General features: G+C 37.3%; 1 protein-coding gene and 1 long non-coding RNA gene across 8 annotated transcripts in view; one reads left to right on the top strand and one right to left on the bottom strand.

Annotated features, from left to right (window-relative positions):
• SEMA3D (semaphorin 3D) overlaps positions 1-27,992 on the top strand; it is a 216,974-nt gene that overhangs the window by 127,324 nt on the left and 61,658 nt on the right. For all 7 annotated transcript variants that reach the window (XM_035701533.2, XM_025449289.3, XM_035701532.2 and 4 more), the window contains 4 exons: positions 1,651-1,744; positions 4,545-4,673; positions 13,111-13,253; positions 26,824-26,938. In XM_035701533.2, the coding sequence (XP_035557426.1) occupies positions 1,651-1,744; positions 4,545-4,673; positions 13,111-13,253; positions 26,824-26,938 (481 nt within the window). The remainder of the gene's footprint in view (positions 1-1,650; positions 1,745-4,544; positions 4,674-13,110; positions 13,254-26,823; positions 26,939-27,992) is intronic.
• On the bottom strand, positions 289-27,992 carry LOC112661304 (uncharacterized). Its single transcript, XR_003137592.3, has 3 exons — positions 27,870-27,992; positions 8,408-8,821; positions 289-530 (listed from the first exon to the last, which is right to left on the bottom strand). It is a non-coding gene; the product is annotated as an uncharacterized LOC112661304 (long non-coding RNA).

Below are 27,992 nucleotides of genomic sequence, written 5' to 3'. Positions count from 1 at the left end.
CAGGCCCCATGCAGGGAGTCCGATGTGGGACTCGATCCGGGGTCCCCAGGATCACACCCTGGGCTGAAGGCAGCGCTAAACCGCTGAGCCGCTGAGCCACCCCACCCCGGGCTGCCCAAAGCTGGAATTCTTAAAGTAGCTACATCTTTAGGCTTGTGGGGAAGATTCACTGAGACAGTGGAGGCAAATTTCCTGGCCCACAGTTAGTGTCTATTAGCAGCAGGCACTATCCAGGTTAGCATTAAAGGCATTTACATCAAACTATGAAAGAACCATTGCCAATCACGCTTTTTAAATTGCTACCACTGTTTTTTAGAAAGACTTTATTTGTTTAAGAGAGAGATAGAATGGGAGCAGGGAGGAGGGGTAGAGGGAAAAGCAGACTCCCCACTGGGCAAGGAGTCCGATGAGGGACTAGATCCCAGGACCCTGTGATCATGACCTGAGCTGAAGGCAGACGCTTAACCGTGTGAGCCATCCAGGTGCCCCGGGGTGGTCATTACTGTTGGTTCTGTTCAGAAGAAACAAATCTGAAATGACAACATAAAGCAACAAACAATCTCATTTCCTCTGTCCCTTTTGCTTCATTGCTTACTTTCTAGATAAGTAGCACCGAATGTTCCTTTCTTATTACGCATGTGTTCTGATATAACTTGGTAGATACACCATCTAGAGAAAATGTCTGAAATGTTGGATTTCTCTTAGTGCACATGCAGGGTGAGTCATCAGCATTTCTGCTGGATGGTAGTGTTGTCATTGTTATGAAACACTCAGACTCATGGGGCCATATTCATTATACATTCATATTTTTCTTGGAAAGTTCAACTTAAGATGTTATTTTTTCCTGAATATTAAAAGTCTGCCAATGTCATTCTGTCTGTGGCCACTATTATAAAAATAGATATTCCAGCCAAAATAACTATGTGGTTTTAATGTGTACAGTGTTTTCATAATAGTGAAAATACTACACAGGGTTGTTGTTTTTTTTTTCTCCCCCACATGTATCAACAGCTCCGTAAATGAACTGCATGTCTTAGGATGCTTTTATGGTCTCTAAAATCACAAAATGTCACAAGACATATTTTGGTGTACTTGCAGATATGTGAGTAAATAAGCCACAATAGTAATGAAGTATAATTATTATAGTAAATTCATTTTTCTCTCTCTCTCTTTTAGTAATCTTTATACCCGATGTGGGATTTAACTCACAAATCTGAGATCAACGGTCACATGTTCAAACAACTGAGCTAGCCAGGCACTCCATAAATTCATTTCTTAGATGAGAAAATTAGCTTATTAGGCTCAATTAATTTGTTACTAGGCTAAAGAAATATGTGTGCTTGATGGTGATTTTTATAATGGGAGTGGTCCAGATTTAGTGAATTGAAGGCTATATCACTACTTCCGATTGAAAAATTCATTCAATTTTATCATTATGACTTTGGGCAAGCACAGACCAAAGCATGGGAATTGAGCCTTGCCAGAAATAATATTTGCTAAAGAGTTAAGGAGCATAGCATGATGCATATGCTATATGCTCAATCAGTTTTTGTTGAATTAATGAGTTAGAATTTAGTTCTTATCTCCTATCTTCTTGCTGATTCTGCTATTTAAAAAAAATCTCACTTGTGTTAATATTTCTCATAATAGGAAGTAATATTCAAACTGGACACACATAATTTGGAGTCTGGCAGACTGAAATGTCCTTTTGATCCTCAGCAGCCTTTTGCTTCGATAATGACAGGTAAGATCAACAGCAGGCAGTTCTTGCTTTTAGGTGATTTTCTGAAAAGGTATGTGTAGATTAAACCACATTTTCTTATTGAGTTAAAGATTATGTTGGATATTCTTTCACTGGCTATTTGATTATAGTATTTCAGTGCCAAATATCTATATTTAGCATCCTATCCTCAGGGGAGGCCTGAGCAATCCTTCATTTCTACACATTTTTTAAAATGTATATTTACTTATTTGAGAAAAAGAGAGAGGGAGAGAGAACACAAGGAGGAGGAAGGGCAGAGGGAGAGAGATAAGCAGACTCCTTGCTGAGCAGGGAACCCAATGTGGGGCTCCATCCCAGGACCTCAAGATCATGTCCTGAGCCCAATGAAGCCACTTAACCCACTGAGCCACCCACATGCCCCTCCACACAGTTTTTAAATGAGCTTCTGGTTGAATTCTTTTTAATGCAAATGACACATAATACTTGTTCTATAATTTTATATTTAGATGTCTCAGATTTTCTTATACCAAGCTATGTCCCTATTTGGCTTACTATAGAAGTTAAATTTAGCAATTCCTTAAACATAATAAGTTACAGGCAGGCACTTGATGGGATGAGCACTGGGTGTTATACTATTTGTTGGCAAGTTGAATTTAAATAAAATATTTTTAAAGAAACATAGTTACAAAATATGCTGAATATTTGAGTGGAAGGATTAATAATAAGATGTAGTAGATACATTAATAAAACAAATGATAGAATACAGATAATAGAATGTTGTAACACCCTTTCCCTCAATTTCACATTAACCTGATTGTATTAATGGAAATGTGAAATTTTTGCTGGCACATTCAGTCTCCTCTTGCTTTGTCTACATCTTAAATTCGCTTGTGAGGTGACTATCCTGTTTAAAGAAGGCAGTGCTGTGTGGTCTGCAGTCTGTTCTGTGGAATGTCGGCATGACCTCTGAATTTTAACCATAATGAGGACACCTTTTGTCTTGGTTTGGTTCATGCCTTTACTCTCTTTTTATTTAACTTGTCTATCAATGTTTGAATAGACGATAAGGGTGAAGCACCATGACATTTTAATTTTTACTTAGTGAGAACTAGTGATCTTCCTTTGAAGTGAAAGCGTGTGTGTTTTTGTGTGTTTTGAAAATTGTATGACTGATGTTCAGTCATTATCCTCAGAGAGTGGGATAGATGATTTGGGATCCTGATCTGTCAAGTGGGGTTGACATACCCGTAATAAAAACAATGGATTGTAGGCATCGGTGACCCCTCTTACAAATCCCTAAGTGATTTAAATACAAAAAAGACAGTTTTAAAGTCTGGATATACAGATGCAATTTTTAGGTTGAAACACACCGTTTTTTTTGACAATATGTTCAAATATCCACAGTTTTTATGTTTCAGATGAATGGTTTGTTTCCTTTACTCTTACCAAGTAGTTGGTACTTTTGATACCAACTTTATTGATATTGTTATTTTTTTCTTCCATTTTTAAAAATTTGCCCCACACATGAAATATTGTCCTTTACCATGTATTTTAGGGACTTGCTTTAAGAGATGGAAGTGATATCCTATCTACATTTACTTTACCTAACTGGATTTCTCTCTCCTGGGTTTTGTTTTGTTTCCTTTGGAAATTGACTCTTGTCATTATTTATATTGCTTGATTCAAATAGTTCAGTAAAAGGTTATTTAGGTGGACGTAATCAAAGGATTTAGGAAGCATCTCAATCACTTAGAGAAATTCAGAATTTTAAAGATAATGTTTCTGAGGAAAATTGGATTTTAGTGATAAAACAGTGTCTCGTTCTTATACTTAGCCATTTAAAAATCTAAATGCTTTGTAGAGATTAGCCTTTTTTAAAAATTTTGATCTACTAGGTGTACTCAACATTGTTGACTATAAAGATTTCTTAAAATGGAAGCTTAGCTTTCAAAGGGAAAATATATTCTTCTGTAGGGACAGCATTCTTGTCTTTCCCCCTCTAAGTGCCGCGTAGCAATAGGGAACACAGACGCCTTCCTCCTTCACTCCCCCAATCCTTTTTTCTTCTTCTTCCCCCATCTCTTCCTTCCTTCTTCCTCCCCTGTTCTTTCTCTTCTGCTCCCCCACCAACACACACACGCACACACACACACACAAACTTCTCTCTTTCTGGTAAAACATGGATATGCATTTTACATAAATAACAGGACAAGGAAGTTCGGTATGCAGTAATAGCCACATCTTTCCCTTTTCAGGAATTCCTGTTTATCAGAACCATTAGAGATGTGATTAGCTACAAGGAATGCAACATGTTATAATTACCAAGAATGACTTCAGTGCTGAAAGCTCCCTTTCAGCAGAGGTTAGGCAGAGAAAAGTTGTGGTCATTGAGGTTGTGTCGGTTAAGTAAATACTCATTACACAATCCATTCCTCATTACAGCATTTACTTTTTAGTATTTTTTTTTTTGTGCTGCTACAGAGACTAACTCCCAATTGTGATGTATCCTTGAATTATTTATGGGGAGAGGGAAAAGGAGGAAGAGCTTATTCATAAGAGAAGCTGATGCACGTGCAGTTATTAATTCAGAAGATTGGCCATTTTTATCTTCAGCTATGTAGCATCGGCGCACCAAAGCTCATTGAGTTATCTTGTCTTCGACTCTACAAATTTTTCAAAATTTGAATGTAAAACTTAGGAAACATTATCTTCTCGTGTTAAGCAATAAATATCTTTGGTATCATGCAATCAGATTAGTATATTGCAAATAGGATCTGCTGCTGCACTCTTAAAAGTCCTGTGTGTTCTCTCTCCCCCTCAGATGAGTACCTCTACTCTGGAACAGCTTCTGATTTCCTTGGCAAAGACACGGCGTTCACGCGTTCCCTTGGGCCTACTCACGACCATCATTACATCAGAACTGACATTTCAGAGCACTACTGGCTCAATGGTTAGTGATTTTCTCACTTTTCTTTTTTTTTTTTTTTTTTTTTTTTTTTTTTGCCTTTGCTTTCGGGTAGATAAGAGACTCATTATTACTCACTCAAATGTGTTTTGGAATAAGTGGTTTAGCTTCACATTATAAAATACATTTGATATAACTCCCCACTAAGTTAGATAAATCTCCAGAAACTGCTGTGTATATAATAATAATAGCTGACATTTATTGAAGTGTGCTAGTGTCTTGACACTGTTCCATGCTCTGATTGAGTTTTTAAATGTTCACAGTGACATCTGAAATATGCATTATTATTAATGTACCTTTTAAAGATGAGTAGAAAGGTAGAGTGAAGTTGAGTAATTTGGTCAAGTCCTTACAACTTGTCAGTTGGAGAGTCTGGGGTTCAAGTTGGCAGTCTTTCTCCTGCAGTCTGTTTTTTTAATGACTAAGCCACATACTGTCTGTGAGCCTAATACAAAGGGGTTAGTTAGATGGTAGTGCTAACTTCTTTATTTAAAGATAATTTATACTTGGGTTGGCATGTCCCTCTAAAATGTCAAGCATGTTAATATTGACGTTAGTTTATCTGATTACTTTTTTGTTTGGAGGTCATGCAGTATTCTGAGTTTAAAAAAAATCCACCAATGAATTAATTGATTAGTTAACTAATTTACGTTTGTTTATGCACTCCTGCCGTACAGCAGGTTGGGTTTTATCATGATCGTCTAAACTTTTCTAATTATCATAGGACTTTATTATCCAGCATGGCAGGAATAGGCTAACGCGGCCTTTGATGCAGACAAACAAATTTCTCATTCCCACCATAAATACTGGGTTTCAGTGGAGGCGGCCTGGGTAGGCAGTTGCTGGGGGCTATCTCTCTATCTCTCAGTATCATTTAAGCAGTGACAATGTAAACAAAAGGGGAAAACACTTTAAAACATTTCTTTAGTCAGAACCTCCAGATCCATTTGTTTACCCAACAGTGGGATCTCTGTGGACCAAAAGAGCCCTATTAATAGGGAAAACAAATTTGGAAGATATCTCAATGTGATTTCTCATTAATTTCTCTACATTCAGACAGGGCAAGACTATCTTTCTTGAGCAGTGATGTTTTTGTGGACATACTCGGTTTGAGAGTGTGACTCTATGGATTTTACCAAATAGAAAAACTTACCTGTTTAGGTAACAAGATATGCTATGACTTTAAAATTAACTATAGATTGTATTTCTTAATCTTCAAATGGCAAATAACATCATTTTGCCACTCTTTTCAGAGATAATTCTATTTATTTCATAACAGTGATATGTCCGTAAAGAAGTGTGGAGCATTGCTAAATTAATAAATGTAGGAAATCTTCATTCAACTATTATTTGACTAATGGGCTTTTCTTAGTGCTGTGTGAAGGGAATTACAAAGTAGGAAAGCTTGAGTTGGTTTAACATTTAATAACAACTTTTGAGGACCCTTGGCATACTGAATGCTGTTCTGTTCCTGGACTTGGACCCTGGGAGGGTTACTGACCTCATAGATGATGACTGCATGAAGCATTAGAAGAGAGAGAGAGAGAGAGATGGGGCTGGAAAGTTGTAAATATTATCCTGACATCACAAGGAAGTTAGCTGCTATGGTTTAGTTTTTTTTTTTTTTTTTAGATATAATGGACACATAACATTATATTGGTCTCAAGTGTACAATATAATGATTTGATATTTGTATTGCAAAATGATAATATTGCGAAATGATCTCTACAATAAGTCTATTAACATCTGTCACCATACATAGATGGAAATTTTTTGTGTGTGCCTAAGATCTACTCTTTTAGTGACTTTCAGATATGCAATATGGTATATTAACTACAGTCACCATGCTGTACATTACTTCCCCAAGACTTACATTTTAACTGGTGAAGTTTGTGCTTTTTCACTCCCTTCATCCATGCCCTGATGTTAATCAGGGAACTGGATCTTTGTTTTTTATAAAGGTAACTGACAGTAGCATGAAGAGAAGACTAAGAATGAGGATAGAAAAAGTAGCCATAGCAAGGATACAGGAAAAAGGTGGGACCAGAAGATAGGTCTTGACAGTGGAGACAGTTGTGAGAAAATACAGCAATAAATACTTGAAATAGAAGATACTTGTTTGGGAGGAGAAGAATCCAACGATATGAGAATGGAATTCAAGAGAAGATTTTAGATACTGAGAAAACTTTGCAGTTAAAGAAGTCAGTAGAAAGGAAGAAAGCAGACAAGATACATAGAAGAGAAGTCTCAATGGATAGAATGCAGTCGAATGACTAGGAATCAGGAACTAACATTTATGGCTCATTCATGGAAGAATGTTTAGTGATTGATGCCAGGAGACCATAGACCCTGGTTTGTTCTGGACACTTCCAGGCTGCCTCTAATGTTCTATGACTCTTTAAAGTGTCCGAGTTTAGACAAAAATCACAGCTCTGTTTCTGTGGAATTTAATTACCGAGGTTTAAGTCCTGAGTATCACTTATTTGTGACCCTGGTCAAACCTTTCTGTGCATCTACATTCTTTGTCAAAAGTTCATCATAATGATAGTGCTTAGTCACAGGGTGTTCTGAGGATTAACTTAGATCGTATAGGGAGGGTCATATTGGGAAGTCTGATGGAAGACAATTTTAAGAGCAGTTCAGTGTCAATGCTGTCATCACCCTCATTGTCATTATTCTTAAAGGTAAGAAAGGCGGGAGGTGGTCCTAAAACCCTGAAGGCCCTGTGGTTGACTGACATCTATTTAGCATTTGTAACCATTGACCCCTTTTAATTTCTCTCTCCATACATTTCATAATTCTGTGAGCTCAGCCACTCTCAGATTTCCAACTGTTTCCTGTGTTCGTGTTTTTTGAAACTGTATTTCCAAACCTCTTTCTGCCACTCAGAGCCTTTAAAAATATTTATTTGGTGTCTTACATTTTCATCCCAGATTTTTAAAAAAATCGATTGTTCTATAATGTGAATACAGGTATCGAAGCCTCTGCCCTGATAGTGCCACTAATGTGTTTTGATTTTTTTTTTACATGTTCCTTAGGTTGCAATCCTTTGCTTGAGTTTCTTTAAATATATGCAGATACAGATATAGATATAGATATGTGAAAGACTAATTGGATCTAAAATCTAAAATCCTGTGAGTCTAACTTAAAATTATCTTAGTTTCCCTCTCTAACCTAGCCTTCAATGCCAGTTTCCTGACTTCTATCTTAACTTTCTGAACGTTATCCACCCAGTTACCTTGAAGTTATCTTTGATTCCTTCCTCTCCACACCCCCTTTATCTTATCTATCACCAGGAGCCTTTACTTCCGTCAAAATATCTATTGGCCTTGTTGTTGCCATGGCCACCACCTTTCCACGGGTCTTCATCACTTGGCATCTGGGTTCTTGCCACTATGTTATTGTTCGTTAATTCATTTTCTTACTGCTAATTTCTTGTACTTCAAACTTCTTTTATATAGCAGCCATGCTGGACACTACTTTAGGCACTTTTAAGGTATTGTTCTATTTACTGAGAGAGTTACTATTCCCATGTTACAGTTGGGGATCGCTTAGAAACCAGATGTATCGTTCATAGCTAGTAGATGGGAGATTAAAACTCAGGATGTCTTTCTTGCTCTAGACACTTTTTCTTTTTATCATGTAGTTCATGATCAAATTCTGCACTTTAGAGTGTACATCCCTGCCTTAGGAGGCCCACTTACGGGGTCCGTGCCTACCTGCCGCGTCGTCGTGCGAGCGCAACCGGAGGTCCCGAGGGGGAGGTGCCGCCCCGCGGTCCCGGGTGGGAGGCCCCTCCGGGTGGCACCCACGGGAGCGGAGGTGTGGCTTCCCCGGCTGATCCCGCGCCAGGCCCCCGGGCCCTCCGACGGATTCGCGCCCCGGACCCGCAACGTTGACTGAGACCCCGGGAGCGGAGGGTCGGCCGTGCAGTCTGCAGGGGGCCCGGGCCTCCCACCGCCACGGGGTTTGCTTCCCTGTTCACGCAGCAAGTGCGTGACGCTCCGGCAGCAGCTTCCTAAAGGTGTCGCCAGGTAGAAGGAACTGACACACGTTCGGGATTGCAGACGATGGAGTCAGCGTCCGTGTCAGATCATTTCGCCTGTGTTGTAACATCGTTGTGTGCTTTATTCCTGGTTAGACAGTTTGAGAGTTGTTTTCCTGTTAAATTTTGTCCTCTATGCTTTCACATCTAGTTTAAAATCCTACTTTTTAGCTGTTTGGGAATAAACTCTTGTAGATTATTACATTCAGATAAAGTGAAATACAAGAATAAAATTACATTTGCAATTGAGTATGTTTAAATAATTAACCTTTTAAGAAATATGATCCTATGTGAATCTTACATAAGTCAAAAGAATCCTTTATGTTTGTGTATTTGTCATATTTTGTTCTCTGCCCTGCAGAGATTAACCAGGAGCTATCCTCTTCACTTGCCAGTCCAGGGATCCTTGTCAGAATTTCTCTAGGACTTTGTCTAATCCAGTTTCAGTAGCCTTAAGAAGTAGGTATCCTGACTCCTTCTTTGAGAGACTAATCCATCTATTAAATACCTCACCAGGAGCATGAAAAATTGCAAAGATGCAATGTTATGGGCAGTTCTAGATGAAGCCTTGATGGTTCCACACTTCTCTTTTTCACTTTCCTTTATCAACTTAATCTTAGAACAATCAAGAAATACAAATCAGAGTGGTTACTCAAATACAGTTGAGTTGTTGTGAGAATTTTAAGATAAAGTTTAGAAGTATGACTATTTGGAAAATGAAAACAAACAAAGATGCCTCAAATGCATATGTTTTTGTTTTCTTTCCTGGAGTGGAAAAGAACTTTTGTTTTAAATTTTTATTTTTAACATATGGAGGCAGTTTTCATTTGAAATTTTTATTGGACAGTTCTGTTGTCTCCAAATTCTCCTTCCACCAAAAAGGGTAACTTTTTAAAAAGTGGTAGCAAGAAGATACTAGAAAGATGGGATCCCTGGGTGGCTCAGCGGTTGAGCGTCTGTCTGCCTTTGACTCAGGGCATGATCCTGGAGTTCTGGGATCAATTCCCACATCAGGTTCCCTGAATGGAGCCTGCTTCTCCCTCTGCTTGTGTCTCTGCCTCTTCTCTGTGTTTCTCATGAATAAATGAATCAAATCTTAAAAAAAAAAAAAAAAAAAAAGATACTAGAAGGAGTAAAGGAAACTAAGGCAGTCACTACTTGTTAACTCATCTGTGTGCAAAGAGCTTTATAGGGAGAAACGAAAGTGATGCGTATTGCAGGCTCCATGGGTTGGTACTAATGCTAATAGCTCATTTGTGAAAATGCATGATTTCAAACTCCGTCACTATTAGAGCATGTCTTTTATATGCCAAAGGGGGAAAAATGTGCTCTTATAATAAAGCCCAGGTGTCTATTGGTATCATTTTAAATTATTTAATGTAGCAACTGTGCACGTCATACGCTGATGAAATGATAACTATTTTTACTCAAACTTGGCAGCAGCTCAGGAAAGAGTTTCTATATTAAAATACTAGCATCAATATTCTTCTAAGACAGGACCTCAATTGAATCTGTAAGAAAAATATTTTGTATTCTCGAAATGTATTTATTTTTAACTCATGTGTATTCTTATTATTTAAATCACACAGTAGAGTATTATTTGATACTAACTCATTTTTCAGGATTATGTTTCTTCATATAATAAACATTTGGCTTAAAAACTCCATCATTCAGTTTTTTACAGTACTCCAAAATGGTTGTCTTATGGTACTTAAAAGAGAACCAACACTTAAAAGAGAATCCGATAAAATCATTGGTCACTGAATAAAGTGATTGTTCATCTGTGAACATCTAGGATCTCTTGATCATCTGTGTGATATATTGGTTGAAAGGTAAAAGAAATATACATTGGGAAAATATCTACTCTGCTTCCCCCACTGATGATAAAGCACCTGGAGTGTTAGACTAGTGTCATAGTCTACCTTTGACCATTTCACATGGTGATACCTGCACTTGGATAAGGTTTCCAATATCCAAAGTAGGTTTTTCTGTGTATTTCTGCAGTAGAAGAATATGAATTGTCATATATTTTTGGACTATTTGCAGACTGTTTATATTCTAATTTGTTGTAGAATTGATTTTTTTGTTGAACTCTAAGCAAGTGAAGACCTAACAATTGGCTCCTCTAACCACTTTGCCCATCTGAGTATCTGAGGAAAGCTTTATAAGCAACTCTGTTTCACACTGGAATTACTTTTACCTGTAATGATTTTCTGTTTCACATTACTAAATTCTTATTTCCTCTCTAGATACTATGTAAATTCTGTACCACAATGTTGTTTTTTTAAATTGTAAATTCAATCACTAAAGTGATAAGATACAAATGTTACAGGGTGACATGCTTCATGTTGAACTTTTATTTGAATTATATTTGAGTGCTATGATAAATTCTACTTGTGTGAATCCCCATTTTAAGTTCAAATATTTACTAAGATAAAACAAGCCAATCGTATTTCTATAATTTATGTGTATTTTCAGTTTATCCCTTTTGTGTCCTGCTCCTACACGGTGGGGGAGGGGGGGCAGCAGGAGACAGAGAATCCTTAAGCAGACTCCCTGCTGAGCGTAGAGCTCACTGTGAAGCTTGATACCAGGACCTTGAGATCATGACTTGAGCCAAAACCAAGAGTCAGACACTTGACAGACTGAGCCTCCCAGGAGCTGCAAAACTCTACATGGTTTTCTAAAATTTATTTATTTATTTTTATGTAACCTAGGACTATATCAAAGTGAGATTATCAAGAGCATAAGAATCCATTGGAGTTCTAAACTTCAGGGAAAGAACAGGGAAATAATAAAGAACAAAAGAGAGAAAGTTCATGCACATAATTCCCCCTCACTTTCTTAAAGTTTCCCATTTATGTGGAGAAGAGATTGGATAGGAGACCCCAGTTGACCAAGCGTAGCTGACATGATACACACTGAACTACCCATCACTTGGAATCAAACATTAACTTTTGTTTATTGAAGAGAGCTATTATGAAGTTTTGTTTACTGGGCTGTTGACCTACTGCTCTACATTAGCAGGGGGATGATTTTCAGGATTCCTGGGGTACATGACAAATAAGGCAATGTTGATCTTTTTCACCTACCACTTACTCTCTGTTTTGTTTGTTGTGCTGATGGTTGTGGTTTGAAACTTTTTTGTCTTCTCTTGCTTCCTGCTTCACTTCCTAAAGAGTGCTCTGGGGGGCTTCCTTCCAGGCATATTATATTTTCTACTTAATTGAGATCCTTCCTTCCTCAATAACCACTCTCTTTGTTTATCTTAATCAAAGGAACTATTTCTGAATTAGTATCACCTCATTACAGATCTGTTACCTGGTTCATTCACAATTCTATAAAACCAAGACTTAAAAATGCCCAATACTTTTTAAACAAAGGATTAGTAACACAAATTGGCTTCTCATTGGTGCAATGCCAAGGGGCTAGTTGAGTTGCTAATATTTTTTTCACTTGTCATGTATTATGGACATATTTCCATGCTAATACATTTAGAACTGTGTATTTTATTTTTATCAGCTACCTGTTATCCAAACAAGTGTGTGGATATGCTAAATTTTCTATCATTCTCTTGTTTGTGTTCATAATAATGATTATCATCCTCAAGATTTATTTAATAATATAATATTTATTGAACCCTTATTATGTATCAAGCACTATCATATAGCAAGAGTTTTACATATATTCATTCATTTGGTTATTGTATCAGTTATCCTACTAGGTGTATGTGTGGTAGCCTCATATCAGGCATGAAAAAATTGAGGCATAGAGAAGACAAAAAATTCATATAAGGCCACCCTTGTAGTAAATGGGAGAGATAGGATTTAAGAAACAGTGACTACGGGATGCCTAGGTGGCTCAGCGGTTGAGTGCCTGCCTTTGGCTTAGGGCGTGATCCTGGGGTTCTGGGATCAAGTCCCACGTCCGGCTGCCTGCATGGAGCCTGATTCTCCCTCTGCCTGTGTCTCTGCCTCTCTCTCTGTCTCTCACGAATAAATAAATAAAATCTTTAAAAAAAAAACAATAACTCCATCAAATAAAAGGAAAATATAAAGTCATAGATTCTCCTGATATGAAAGGAATTTCTAAGTAACTTAGTTGGGTTGTAACAATCGTGAATATCAGCCAGTCATGTTGTCACCCATTCTCTGGAGTACCTGGAGTTCCGAGAGAACTTGTTCCAGACCTCTGTGTGCTAATACATATTTTTACATTGTGTCATGTTTATTTGTTATATGTCTCATTTCCCACATTCCATTCTTTTGTTTTGTTTTGTTTTGTTTATTCTGCTGTTATTTTCCATTCAAAGACACTAGCGCTATTTTGGCTGAACTGTTTCAGTATTTTAATTTGTAGCTTTTTTCTTTCAAACAGGAGCAAAATTCATTGGAACTTTCCCTATACCAGACACTTATAATCCAGATGATGATAAAATATATTTCTTCTTTCGGGAATCATCTCAGGAAGGCACCACTTCTGACAAGACCATCCTTTCTCGAGTTGGAAGAGTTTGTAAGGCAAGATATATTTATGTTACTTAAGGCATGTATGTATATGTATGAACAATTAATTGTGTGATGTTGAAGAAGAAGTTAACGTCCATCATTCATAAGTAGGATGAATTCATACTATCTACATGAATAATTTTTCGGATCCAAAAGTGAAAAGAAAAAAGAAGATTCAAAATTTTCCAGTATTATAGGGATTTTTTTTTTTTCCCAGTGTGAACTATTACTCAGGTTTGAGTTATATCTCTGGCAGCTTGCTCCTTATGTTGACAGGTTATCCCTTTGCCACTTTTCACTATTCCCAGTAAGATCACTGCATTTTCCTGGTCAATGGAATTTAAAATGCTTTTATGCATTAAATTTGATTTTGAAATTGAAAGTAACATAATCACTGTAGTACTTTGAACACTAACAGAATCAGATCTGATATTTTATGAAAACACGTCACACATGTAAAATTATGTATCTGTATAGGGATCAAATAAGTTGAAAATATGGTTATAGTAATACTACAGTAAATATTTCCTAGAGCATTTATCTAGGTTAGGTTTTTGAGAATAAATGAGATAAGGAGGGAGAAAAACAAATAAACCGAAATGCAAAACATTTAAAGAACACTGAAGTTCATTTTTTAAGATTGCCATTTTATGTAAGTTATAGGAAAGCAATTCTATGAAACACTTCCATTTTTTTCCATTCAGGTTCTAATTTGAGTGAATATAGGCTTTATAGAATAATAATGCTACTGGAATCACACTTTTGATTTCAATATATTATTTTTTTAGTTGGTTTTATCTTCCTTGAAATAACTTTTCTTAAATAGCCAGACACCTTCCACATAAACTCTTGTTATTCAGAAGAAGAGCTGTTAAGTTAATAAATACTCTCAATAGGAAGCTTTTTTTTGGTCTTGTACAAACTTTTCATTTTCTTCCATTTGAGCCTATCACTTTTTTGTCTCAGTCTGTACCCTCAGGCTTTTGAACACTTCCAGGGACAGAAATACAAACCATCACAGCACTTAAAAGTGCTAATGAAAACATGGCTTTTGAATGAGGCCAGCTTGTGAGCACACATCATTCTTTACCTAGTTAGTGTCCTAGCCAGTGATGCTGTCTCCCACTGATCCCTTCACCCCCAGGGGACAGAATTCTCTAAAAAGCATCCTCATTCTTTCAGAGTCCAAGAATTCACAGTAATTTCTCTTGAAGCCTCTTGCCTAGAGATGAATGGCTATTGCTTGGAGTAGCTGTAGTGTGTTAGTGTACTGAAGCATGCTTTATAACAACAGCATCCCCACCCTGAAAACCTGGGCCGTGCATTGACATCATTTATATAAATCTGCTACATTATATATGTCATAAAAGATTTACAAGTCACTTTCAGATGAACATACATAACAAGTGAGGTTTTGTGAATGAGTTCAATACTTATTTCTTACTAGGTCTAAAGCATTTGATAGAAAATCATTCATTACAAAATGCTATTTTTACCCCATTATTATATATACTGAAAGCTAAGTTAAAGATGGAAAAATATATTAAAGAAAAATTTAGATGCCCTGTTTATAAACTTATGTACTCAAAATATGATATAAACTCCAATTATCAGCCCTGGGATATCTTAATTATGAACAATCTTCTATAGAATTGAAAAGGCTGAGAGAATTGTAGTACAGGAATCTTCCCACCACAAAAAAACTCTAAGGCCACACAGCAAGATTTTGTCATGCCATTGTGTTTGGATAAAAAGCTAACAAATTGTGAGATCAAATAAGGACATGTGATGGATGAATTTCCTTAAAAAAAAAAAAAAAAAAAAAAGAAGGGAGGTCCCTCTTACATCTCTTCACCCAGGCACTGTTTCCAGTTAGTACCATCTTCAGAATTTCCTGCTACACATATGACCCATTGGTCAAATGTTTGCAATATTTGGTTCTGCATGCATCTTTCAAAGTTTTTAATTGCAGCATGTCTTGCCAGTTTTTAACTTTTCTTAATAATTTAGGATTAAAGTGTGGCAAAAAGTGAGCATTTGTAAGTGGAGATTGCACTGACAAGATTAAAAATGACTTGAAGTCTTTTAAAAACTATGTCAGAATGGTAACAAGTTTAACTAAAGAAAACAACTGTTGAGCATCATCATTGTTGCTGTTATATATTATCTTCACATAGAAATGTTCTTCTGACATTATTCAGAACATATTATTTCTCTCCGTTGGTTCATTTTTTCTTTACCCCCATGGGGCTATTACAATATTGTTTTTCTGTTTTTAAGAAATAATAAATGTATGTCTATGCTATGAAACAAAATTTAGTTCAATAGATAGAAGCAAAGATCCAAGGAGTCAGAGGTCATATTAGAGAGAATTAAGAGTGAACTGTCTATACTTTACTGAGTTTACAAATTCTTTTAGTAATGTGGGAGTCCTTTATACTGTCTTTTCCACCAGGATATTCCTACAGCTCATTTACTTAGAAATGTTCTGGTTTTGTTGTTTTTATTTGTTTCCATTTGTAACTGATGACTTTGGGCCCCTAAATTGTTTATACTTTAGTAGCTGAAGAGGGAGGAAGCTCTTAAATTGTTAACAACTTTCAATTTATTTATTGTTATTTTATTTTATTGACCTGTCAAAGATAATATTATTAGACTGAGTAGCGTATAGTAATTGATAAAAAGAAGGTTTTGGAAATAGGCAAATTATACAAAACTTAGCAAAGAATTGTTTATAGAATAAGGGTGAGTCTTTCCAATTCTATAACCCACTCTTTCATTATTATATCATTTCATTATTTCGACAATAACAAAATATGAGTTCTGTACAAAATGCAATACACTAGACATTGGTAGATAAGTGAAACACTGTCCCCGTTCTTTGAAACCTCATAGTACAGTGAAGGAAATGGAAATAGAAACAGATAATCACAGTATAATGTGACAGAGGTTGGAGCAGAGAACACTGTGTATTTGGTGAAGCTCAAACATTGAATCCTACAGAGGGAGGAGGACTAAATCAAGGAAAGGAAAGGATAGGGCTTTCCGGCAGCATGTGACAGGGTATATTTGGTTTACAGAAGGATGAAATCTCCTAAGTAGAACTCAAGGCGGGTATATGAGCAGCAATGTCATTGGAGATTGGAGTGGTAAATTGGAAGAAAAGAAGTCTTGTTTCCATATGAAGGTGTTTCAACTTTATCTTGTAGGCAACGAGAAGTTATAAATGTTTAGTAGAAGAGAAGTGACTTGATGGGTAGATATACTTAGCAATAAATTGAGGAACGCATCTGGATTAAGAAATATCTGGGACTAGGGACCTGTTAGGTGGTTCCACAAAGACGATAGGAATGAGTAGAACTGTGAATGCATAGAATCTAGATGTAGATGTCTAATAAGTCCGTAATTTATTGCTAGTGTCTTATTAATTGCTTAGTGTCGACTATCTGTCCAATTGAACTTTACATGATGATGGGACTATTACATATGCACAGGCTCCCACACAGTAGCCGTGTGGCTGTATTAACATTCGATTAGCGTGACCGAAGACTGATTTTTAATGTTATTTAATTTTAACCAATTTTACTTGATTTTTAGATTGATTGATTGATTTATGTGAGACAGAGAAAGAGAGAGGACAGGAACAGTGGGGAGGGGCAGAGGGAGAGGGGGAAGCAGACTCCCCATGGAGCAGGGAGACGGATGCCGAATTCAGTGTGGGGCTGGGTCCCGGGACCCGAGATCACGACCTGAGCCCAAGGCAGCCCTTGGTAGCAACCGAGCTACCCAGGAGCCCCTAAATAAGTCTGACTTAAATAGCATCGTATGTATTGTTAACTAACGAATTAAAATAAAAACTTAAAATAATAAAAATAAATAAGTGATATCCCATGGCCGTTGGCTACAGTATAAATATAGACTATCAGAGTGTTCACTTACTTAACAACCCTGTGCACAACTCTATGCTAAGTAAACAGTAGTTTTATAAAAGATAAAAAGTGATACTTGTATCTAATGAGTTTGCAGCCTAATAAATAACATATGCCTTGGCCAAGAAAACACAGATTAATGTATGATCGGAAAGTATGTTAAGTGCTAAAATTGGGAAAAACATCACAGGGTGTGGTTAGGAAAAATGGGTGGGTTTTAGGTCGGCTGTGAAAGATCTGTTGAGAAAGTAACTTTTGAACAGATACTGAAAATAATCAAGGAGTTGCAGGGCAAAGCTGACAGAGATAGAGAAGAATATTCCAGGCAGAAGGAAAAGCACGTGTGAAACCTCAGAGGCGGGAAAAAACATTTAAGAAGTCAAAAGAGCTGGTCTGTGACAGAAGCATAATGAATACATGGAAAATTAGGATAGTGATTGCTTCCCCTTTAAAATATCATAAAATTTCAAGTCTTAGGAAGTCTTATCTTCCCCGTTTGTATCTAGGACTGATATTGCAAGTATGGACCTCATGATGCATCTGAAAGGCTGTTGGATCCTGGATGCATTTTAATTCTTACTGCTGCCCCCGAGGCTTTGATACTTGCCTATAGACAAGGACCTCTATATTCTTGGTCGTTGTGATTTCCAGAAGATAAGCAGGGATGAGGAACATTCAAAAAGAGAAATCTTCTGACATTTGAGACAAAAAACACCAAAACCAGTGTATGGGCAGAGATTTTCTACTTGGATATGTTAAAGTTGATCTGGCTCTGGGATGTGCTTTCCAAATAGTCAGTGGAAAATAGGAACCTGAGGCTCAGTAGTGTCTGGAATCATGACTTTGGAAATCACCAATATACTGATAGTTCTTGAAGTCATGGAAGTGTGTGAAGTTCCCCAGGGAAATACGTAGTACAAGATCAAAGAGCAAGGACCCAATCCTGAGGGACAATGATTTTTAAGAAAAAAACAGTGGACTGTTAAGGCAATTGAGAAAAAAATAGCTTGATAGTTAGGTGGGGAATTGGATGACAGTGGTGTCACAAGTCAAGGGCAAAAGTTGTTTCAAGAAGACAGCAGTTGGGCAGCTCGGGTGGCTCAGCGGTTTAGCGCCACCTTGGGCCCAGGGCATGATCCTGGAGTCCCGGGATCAAGTCCCACGTCGGGCTCCCTGCATGGAGCCTGCTTCTCCCTCTGCCTGTGTCTCTGCCTCTCTCTGTCTCTGTGTGTCTCTCATGAATAAATAAATAAAAAATCTTAAAAAAAAAAAAAAGAAGAAGAAGACAGCACTTGTCAGTAAGGTCACACACCCAAAGGAAGTCAGATAAGAATGTGATTACAAATCAGGAAGTAGATTTGGCAGTAAGGATATCGTCAATACCTTTAGTGTGAGTGGTTGGATATTCAATGTGAAAGCAGACCTAGGCTTCCACCTCTAGGTGTAGACGCCTTCCTAGCTCTGCTCCTTAACTTAGGAAATGGGGGCACCTGTCTCTTCCATGACTGCGTTACCAAACAAATGAAAGACTTAAATGAGATCGTATGCATTGGGATATGGCAGATCCTGAGGAAGGTACTGGAAAACCAGAGTGACGTAGGTCTCTATTTTCAAGCAGTCAATAATGCAGAAGATTGATGTGTGAATAAGTAAGTTCCTTGTCATACTACAGAGAGTTAAATATCAAAAATCATGTGCACACAGGCACATGCACGCACACATCACGCATACACATTCACACTTTCGGGACCAGGGCAACTAGCTGCTGGGAGTGGAAGGGTGGTGTGTGCATGTTAGGGACAGGTGCTGGTTAGAGACAGGTCAGTTACTAGGGGTTAGTGGGAAGACTGCAAACTTAATTAGCGTCAGTGTCTGAAATTGTTCTTATTTTGCCTTCATTTTTTAGCAATATTTGCACTTGGAGGGTGGATCTTCTTGCTGGACGTAGTCAAAAGAATTTGGAGATATGTCGACAATTTGAACTATGAAATTTTTAGACAAGAGGCATGGACAGGGAAACACCCTCAAAACAGTAAAGAAGCCGAATTAGGGTATCATTTCTTAGAAAAATATTGATCAAGGACAGAGAATAAGTACCTTCATCTAAGGAATCTCTTTCCAACTCAGCATGTCCATCTTTGTATGTGTGAGAACTCATTTACTGATGATTTATTTCTCAGGGGTGTCCCCACCTGCCAGGCAAAGTTCTTACTCCGTTTTCGCATCTTTATCACATGAGGCTGAGCCTAGATGGTCTCTAAAGACCCGCCTGGCTTTGTGATTCTTGATCCTGTCATAGGGTCAATATTCTCAAGCGCCCAACGGTGCCCCTGCCACTCCGGTCCGCTCCTGCCAGCAGTGGGTCCCACGGGTCTCTGCGGCAAGGTGCATGCCACCTAAAAGGACAGGTGAAACCGCCCTGAACACTGCTTCTCTGGGGGGGGTGGTCGTCACTGCCCGTGTGAGTCCCTGAATTCAAGTTCCAGGTGGAAATGCCAGTCACCCCAGGGGGGCCTGCTTGCAACTTTTCGCCTGAGGCTGTTTCGCGTTACTCTTGGATTCTCTTCACCGTTGGAAGCACCGTGGGCAGCTTGCTTAGAGGTGCAAGCCACTCTGGGTGCCAGCCTAGGCTAGGCCAGCTCTCCCCTCTGCTCTGCAGGATTCCCACTGTCCAGCCAGGAATTCAGTCTGGATGGTCCTTCCCAGCACTTGCCTGGGGGGCTAATTAATAGACCTTTGCTTCAATTCCACTTGCATTGTCCACGTTGATATATGGTCCTATTTGGACAATTGCTGCCTTTGAAGATTTGTGTTTTTAGGCCGATGACACATTCTGTGTGTATTGATCTCTGCCGGGTTGTGGGATTTTTTTTTTTTTTTTTTTTTTTTTTTTTTTTGCTTACTTTTAACGTGTCACTTACAACCTAAATGAGAGATTTAGAGCTCTGAGCTACAGATGTGCTTTTGCTTCACTTCCATCTGTTTTCCTGTCAGAAATTCCTAGGCAAGAATTTATACTGTTGCCTGTGGCTTTCTTTTTTTCTTTCTTTCTTTTTTTTTTTTTTTTAATTTACCAAGCTCTGATCTAACCTGAAAAACAAAACAAAACAAAAAACTGCTTACCGTGCCTAGATTTACCTAATTTTAACTATTAAATTCTTAGAAATATACTGAGATTTTTAGTAGAGTGTATCATCAGGTCCAGCATGTCTAATAATCTTTACAGGCTTTTGGAGTAGTTCGAAAAACATGTTTTCCACTTTGATTCTCCAGTGGCAAATTGAAAACAATCATCGCTAAACGCTAGAGTCCTTTCCAGAAAAAAAATAAAAAAACATATATAGGTTACCTTGAAAGCTTCTTCAGAATGGATGCCTTAAAATTATCATGCTTATTAATACCTGCCATACACGTTTTTTTTGTCTATTTTGTTCTCCTCTTCCTTTGTCTGAGACGTTTGAGTTTGTATAGTTTTGTTTCTTTTATCACTGAGAGATTCAAGATTATTTGTAGGTGAAGTAGAAGACTCTTGATTTTGCTTTTATTTCTTAGTGGTCATGACTTTATTATTATCATTATTATTATTTTGCATATCAATGAAACAGCTAACAAGATGAAAAGTAGTTACAGCACATTGCGAGGGAAGATCCGGGCTGAAAAGGAAAATACAATGATACGGTCCTGTCATTTGATTCAGTCCATGTAAATTCACTAACATTAGTTTATTTAATGTATTAAAAATGTCCCCATTTCAGCTCTGCTGTCAGTATAATAATACTGTCCTTTAGTGTATATGGCACGCTTTCCTTGTGAGGCTCTTGGAACCACTTATTCCAGATTCTACTTTTTTGTTTCTGTCTCATCACCCACCATTATAGTTTCCAGCTTCTAAACAGGCCATTCTGTGTTTGGATTACCCTTATCATTTTTATTTACTTATACAGCCCCATACAGACCATCTGGATTGAGGCTTACAAAAATTCTAAATAAGTCTCTAGAAATAAGTGCGTGAAGTTTGAGGGAGCACGGGGGGAGTACAGTGGGCAGCTGCTCTGAAATGTCAGCTGCTGTGGTCCCATCTCCAGTGTTTCTTGGTGTAACAGGTCTTCAGGCGATTAGGAGCCACATCCCAGCAGGACACTGTTTAGACCCCACAAAGGACAGCTGTTTTCACAAATGACAGATCAGATAAAGAATATGAATGATGTATTGAAATACAGCAGACCTTACATTGAAAACACAAAAGTATCAAATTGCTCTAATCTTATTGAATGCGTAAAAAAGGATCAATAGGAAGCCTGTGTGTTTACCTCAATTGGGGCAGTTTCAGTTATGGAAGAAATATGTTCATTGATTTACAATATTGTAGTACTTAGATTACACTTCAAAAGAAGTAGATGTTATTGATTCATTAATTAATCTCTGACATTAAATGTCATTAATGGCTGGAACTGGGGAGAAGTGTGCATAAAAGATGTATAGATGAGGGTTTTCAAAGCGTTTTGGGAATTCCATTCTCTTGACTGCACAAAGATGCAGAAAAGCATTAGGCAAAAGAACTGATTTTAAGCAAAGAAGAATTTGTGAACCAGTCTGACTCCAGCATCAAATCTTTCTTTCTTTTTTTCTTTTTTATAAGTGCTTAAGATGGGTCATTCTTCAGTATTTGTTGATCAGAAAAGCCTGGTGTCTTTCAACTTAAACTCATTAGTATGGTTACAGATGTCTGAATGCTAACCCATATTATAATGGAATACAACATGTCCACAGAAGGGTCGGTGATTTCATTGATTTATAAAGTCTTTAGGTGTGAAGAGCATTGGAGCTGAAAGTCAATTCTTATATTTTCCAAGAACTTCTTTTTCCTGAGATTCAGGTGAAAAGGACCATATTTATAAAGAGAGATCCTAAGAGATCCTCAAAGAGGATGATGTATACAGATAACATTGTGTTTAGCAGATGAACCCAGCATAGTGACCCAAAGGTCAAAAGACATACTCAATGAAAGTTCATGTGTGACAGTTTGTAGCTACTCTATGTGTCTATGTAAGATTTATAAGACCTTGAATCTGCTGGGACAGTAGAAGCAAAATGGAATCACCATTAACCTGCTTTCTGACTCATCTACCCATTAGTAGCCTACAAGTAGCGATCATAGTATTTTATACTATGCAGCCGTCACTCAATCACCCAACTCAGAGAGAGTTTATTTTAAAGCTGCTGAAAGGTTGTAAATTGTTCTTTGTTTCATCTTTCATCTTTTCTGTTTTTAAAATTAAGAAATGTCACAAACATGTAAAAAGCCACAGAGAATAAGAAAATAGTCACCCTCTGTGCTCACCACCCAGATGGAACCCATGTGGTCTGGCTGGTTTACATTTAATTTCTTTGTTACTTTCATCTCTATTTCTGTGTAGAGACTGTCAAGGCTTTTGGCAATCTGACCACAAAGAAGCTGTGATGGAGTAGAGGCACAGAAGTGGCCTGTGACTCTCAGCTGCTGATTCTGACATCTCAATAGTAAATCTATTGTGTTAGTGAGATAGTTGCGTTCTTTAGAACTTCACAAAAATAAGCAAGGAGGTGACAATTTAGTACAAAAGTGGTTACCTCCCTTTTAGCCCTCTTCTGGGCTTAAAGTTCTCAGGGGATTTTGTGGCTTTCCAAACAAATCCAGGGGCTGAGAGCTGGTCAGCAGTCAGCCAACTGACCCTTGCCTACAGGAGAAATACAACTCCTTGTGAATTGAACTTTGCCATTCCAGGTCATGCTCTTGGATGTCTGTAAGAGTTACTATCCAGTCATTAAGTGCTTATAATCCACTCCTGAGAATGTGTATCCCAGAAATTATACTTGTTTCCCTGCTGACAGCAGGTGGCTTTCATCTTTGACCTGGACCTTTTTTTTTTTTTTTGCTTGTTTTTTATCTTCTTTATTCCTTGAGGCCAGAGAAGGCTGCTAGATGGATAGGCAGGAACATTTAAAGATTCTTTTGTTCAAAGGATTCCAATTTCCATTTGTCAGGTTAAATATATATATATATATATATATATATATATATATATATATATATATAGCCTACAGTATGAGACTACAGTATGCAGGCTACAGTATGAGACTCTTTCCCATCCAACAAATTTGAACCTAGAATCATTAGAATTTTGTCATAGTTTGTCTTAAATAGGATGATAACTGCAAATAGAAAGAGGGTGCTGTTTGAAAATGGACATTTATTGTTACTTTTTATCTCACAAAATGTTTAAAAGAGAATGCCATTGCTAATTTTTATGATGAAGTAGTGATGTATACACCTGTTAAAGGAATGTTGTAAAGCACATATTATGTATCTGTTTATTCATTTAACAAAATAATTCAAGCAACTACTCTGCTAGGGGTAAGGCAGTGAACCAAACATAGTCCCTGGCATTAAATTAATGGTAGCTGATAAATTCCCTTGTGTATATTGAATCAACACTTTTAGTATTTCTTGCTGACTCAAAATATGCAAATATGGGCAATGAAAAATTTTAAATATTATACATGTGTGTGAAGAATGCACTAAAATTTAAATATATTAACTAGAACTTGGCTTAGTACAGGTAGGGCTCTGCTAAAATAAAAATATTTTATATTTTTATAAAAAACATGTGAATTTAAAAAGATATAAATCAAAGTTCATGAGAAAGATGGGGAGGTATCTTACTTTTTATTTTTAAATTTATTTAAAAATCTCTTTCTTTCTGAGTGACTCTAGGTAACATATTTCTCCCTGAAATCCTACTAAACATTAACACAGAATTTACCATTACTAGAAGGAAGCATTAGTGTTTTTGCCTATTCATATTAACATCTGGATTTATATTTATTAAATGATCTGAGGATGTGAGCAGTAAAAATAAAGGTCATGTCTAGATAAATCTGTCTTCACAGCTGCAGCCATCATTAATCATCCAATAGCTGGCTGAAATATTGGTTATTTTTATTATTGAGCAATTATACTGCAAGAGTGGAAACACCATTTACAAAACCTAAATTCAACAGCAATTACAGACATGTTTGTTTTTAGAGGGTTATTGTGTGAAATCTATTATGTATTCATTTTCTTCCACTTCTTTGTAGTAATTCTTTGTACTACATAGCATATTATTAAATGACATATAAATGCTTTGGTCTGGTATTAAAGGCTTCCTGGATTGCACCCCGATTTCCTTTTATAACATTTTCCTCCCCTGTTTTCATTTTATCCCAGTCTTCATCTAAACCAAATTTGTCCTGGGTCTCCATACATGTTCTGAAGTGCTCCACCTATTGTCCTTTCTCTCTAATTTCTAGCACCTAGAATATTTCCTGAATATTCCAATCTATGAATGTCTGAATTCACCTCTCATTTTAAAAATAACATTGAACCTACCTCCACAGCAATGCCTGTCCTCTTTTTTTCCACTACAAAGGCATTTCAAAGGAAACTTAAATTTTTTGGCATTTATCTATACTTTCTAAGGATATTTATCATTTTTATCTTGTATTTTTAGTTACTCACTAATAACCAAACATGTATTATTAAACACCTGATAAGCAGGACATTAGTAACATGTACAGTAGGTGTTGGATGAAAAGAGTAGGGAGTGTGGTTTCTGGAAAGAATGAATAATTATGAGAAAATCAACTAAATGTTCCTTTGCTATGTATTATCACCATGTGTCAGCAATTCTAAACAGTATCAGTGTCAAAATACTATTACCAGAAAGGTCTTTTGTTGGTCCAGTTTCCAAACAATTGCTGTACTTATCGTTGAGTTTATATTATGTATCTGCCAACACACATGAACTCAGTTACACGTGTTCCAAGACTAAGTGCACATCGATTTGGATCATTTAAAATTTAAAACAGAGAGAGACGTAGTGCAAACTGTGAGGTGCAATTTTTTTGTTCAAGTGCAAACTTTAGTTCATACGTGAAATATTGAATTTAAATGTCCTGAATTTCTTTTTTTCCCCTTTTACATTGTTATAAACTTGAAGAACACATCAAAAAAATAAAAATTATTACTTATTTATACAGAGTTATTACTGACAAGTATTCTGGTGTTTAGCAGAGGGGAAATAAAGTGCGATTCATGGAGCACCTGGGTGGCTCAGTTGGTTAAGCCTCCAACTTTGGTTTTTGACTCAGGTCATGATCTCGGCGTCCTGGGATCGAGCCCCGAGTCAGGCTCCATGCTCAGGGAGGAGTCTGCTGGAGATTCTTTCTCTCCCTCTGTCCCTCCCCCCAGTACTTTCTCTCTCTCTCAAATAAATAAAACAAAATAAAATGAGATTCATTCACTCTGGGTGCCCTGGGATACCCCTGGTGTTAGGTGCTAAGGCTAAGGCTGGCTGCAGCCTGTGGTCTCAGGGACTTCATTGTCTTCTGAGCTCCCCCACAAATCTATAGCTTTCTGAAATTTGCTCTGTTACTAAAATTATATCATCTGGAATTTGGATTTCCACATCACCCAAGATAATACTCAAAGGGCTCTCTGTCTTCCATCCCCTTCCTTTTCTTCCCCCCCACTTTCTTGAAGAAGAGCAAGTAATTCTATGACTTTGAATTCTCCTGTTTGGAGTAGTCATTTGCATACTTTTCTGTAATTTCATTTAATTTTCAGAGATTAAAGAAGCACAGGAAATACAGTTCCTAAATATTCAGAGTTAGTATTTGATAGTGAACTTTTTATTAATCTTATAAAACATAGATTGCATGAAGGATAAAAATGTTTATATAATTTACATTTAGATGTAAATACATTAAAGGAAATAGTGACTCTAAAAGTAATTTTTGAAAGTTTAATTTAAGTACTTCCTGTATTTATGCCATGAAACAGTGTCATCTTACTTATTGTAAACATAGCACATCAAGTCCAGTCAGATAACAAATTGTATTAATTTAATGTTCATAGAAACGTATTAAGTTAAAAATAAGACACAGATCTTTTTATGCTGAATTATTGAATTTATTTTACTGAATTGATTTAAGTGCTTATGTTTGGTAAGTGTCTAAAGAACATTTTAATGAAATATTTCAGAGTCAAAGTATAGAAAAACATCAATTAGCATTTAAAACAAGATTGGTTTATATGTATGTTTACATTGCCTTATTGCTTAATTGGTAAGGCACTAATTTTGGAAAAAAAGACTTTTTAAGTCTATAGGAAGGCATATTTCTAAAGGCTGTATATCATGATCTTCATCATGTGTATAATATACAGGTCAGGGCTGGTATTTATGGAACACATGTTGTCTGGCCCTGTGCTAGGCACTGTACACAGATTTTTCCATTAAATCATCAAAATAACCAATTTCAAGGCATTAGCTATATTTTTTCAATGAGGAAACAGAGACTTGGAGAGTTAAATAGCCCTTTGTTGGCCATGGGGCAAAAATATGCAGAGGTGAGATTTGACTGCAGGCCTCATTCATGTACACTGTCGCCCCACTCACCTCTGCTCATTCAGTATAGCCCTGTTGTATACACCGTTCATCCAACCATGAGGAAAGCATGCAGTGTTAAGGAGCCTTTTCCTGTATTGGAAAGTTCAAGGCCCTGAATCTGGGCTCCCTGACTTTGTAAACAATGATGTTAACTCTGTATCTTTATTATTTTCCTTTTTTCAGAATGATGTTGGAGGACAGCGCAGCCTGATAAACAAATGGACGACTTTCCTTAAAGCCAGATTGATTTGCTCAATTCCTGGAAATGATGGAGCCGATACTCATTTTGATGAGCTTCGTAAGTTACAGGCTCCTTTTTTTTTTTTTTTTTTTTTGGTCTTAAAAATGACTTACTGATGAATACATTAGGCCTTTATTTTCGCCCCCAGCATAGCAGAGGACAGCTTGCGGGAGTGTTATTACTGAATTTACACACACACGAAGAACACGGGTGTGCTCCGGGTCTCGGGGCATATTGTCCTGAAGCAATTCCCCTCTTTGTCAGCCTCCTCAAAATTAGGAGGAAACAAGGCTGCAGCAGGAGACAGAGCTGCTGGCAGTGCCTCTGCAGAACCGCCCCTCCTCCTGTGGCCTTCACCTGCGAAGCAGCTGCTCGCAGGCAGCAAGGACTCGTCCTTATTCTGCGGTGCCCTCTGCTGGAGAGCACGGGACTGGGGAACTGGCCCCTCTGACTTGGTGGGAAAAAGAATGCTCGACCAAGTGCCAGAAGGGTTATTCTCTTTCATATCCCCTCTTTACTGCTCCCAAAGTTAATTCTAGGAGGTTTTTTTCAGTGATATATGAAGTTAGCATCATCAAATCTTATTTTTGGGCTATTTTTGCCTTGCAATGTGAAAATGATTTTACCATTGAAGGATTTTGCCATATGGTATTTAAAGTATATTATATGTTGAAGTCTATTATATGTTCAGTTTTGACGGTGGATCCCCGACGTTACAGGTAAGCGTGCTCACATCTCCAACGACCTTACAGTGGATGTTATTTACACCTACCCTGGTGTCGGTAGTGCTCAGGTAGTAACAAGATACTGAACAAGTAATTACAGACGTCATTCTGCACAATAACGTGGGTAGCTATTTTTATATTGCTAGCAAGTAGGTAATTGAATTATTAGTAAGTTGGCACAGTTACAGGACAAGACTTTTTTTTACATTGGAGGGTTAAAACAATGTATGTTTCTAATTTCTATTCTGTAAGAAATCACATACCTCTGACTGGAAATAGTCATGGAGATTAGCAAGCAAATAATCCCATCTGCAGGGGATGGGAGTAAACACCCAGGAAGTGAGACACCCAGTGCAGTGGCACATAGCTAGAGAGAAAATCAGTCT

This window comes from Canis lupus, chromosome 18, assembly GCF_003254725.2.
Source record: "Canis lupus dingo isolate Sandy chromosome 18, ASM325472v2, whole genome shotgun sequence".
NCBI classification, from domain to species: Eukaryota; Metazoa; Chordata; class Mammalia; order Carnivora; family Canidae; genus Canis; species Canis lupus.
Note: the sequence above shows the minus strand (reverse complement) of the source record. Positions and strands in the feature narration are given on the sequence as shown.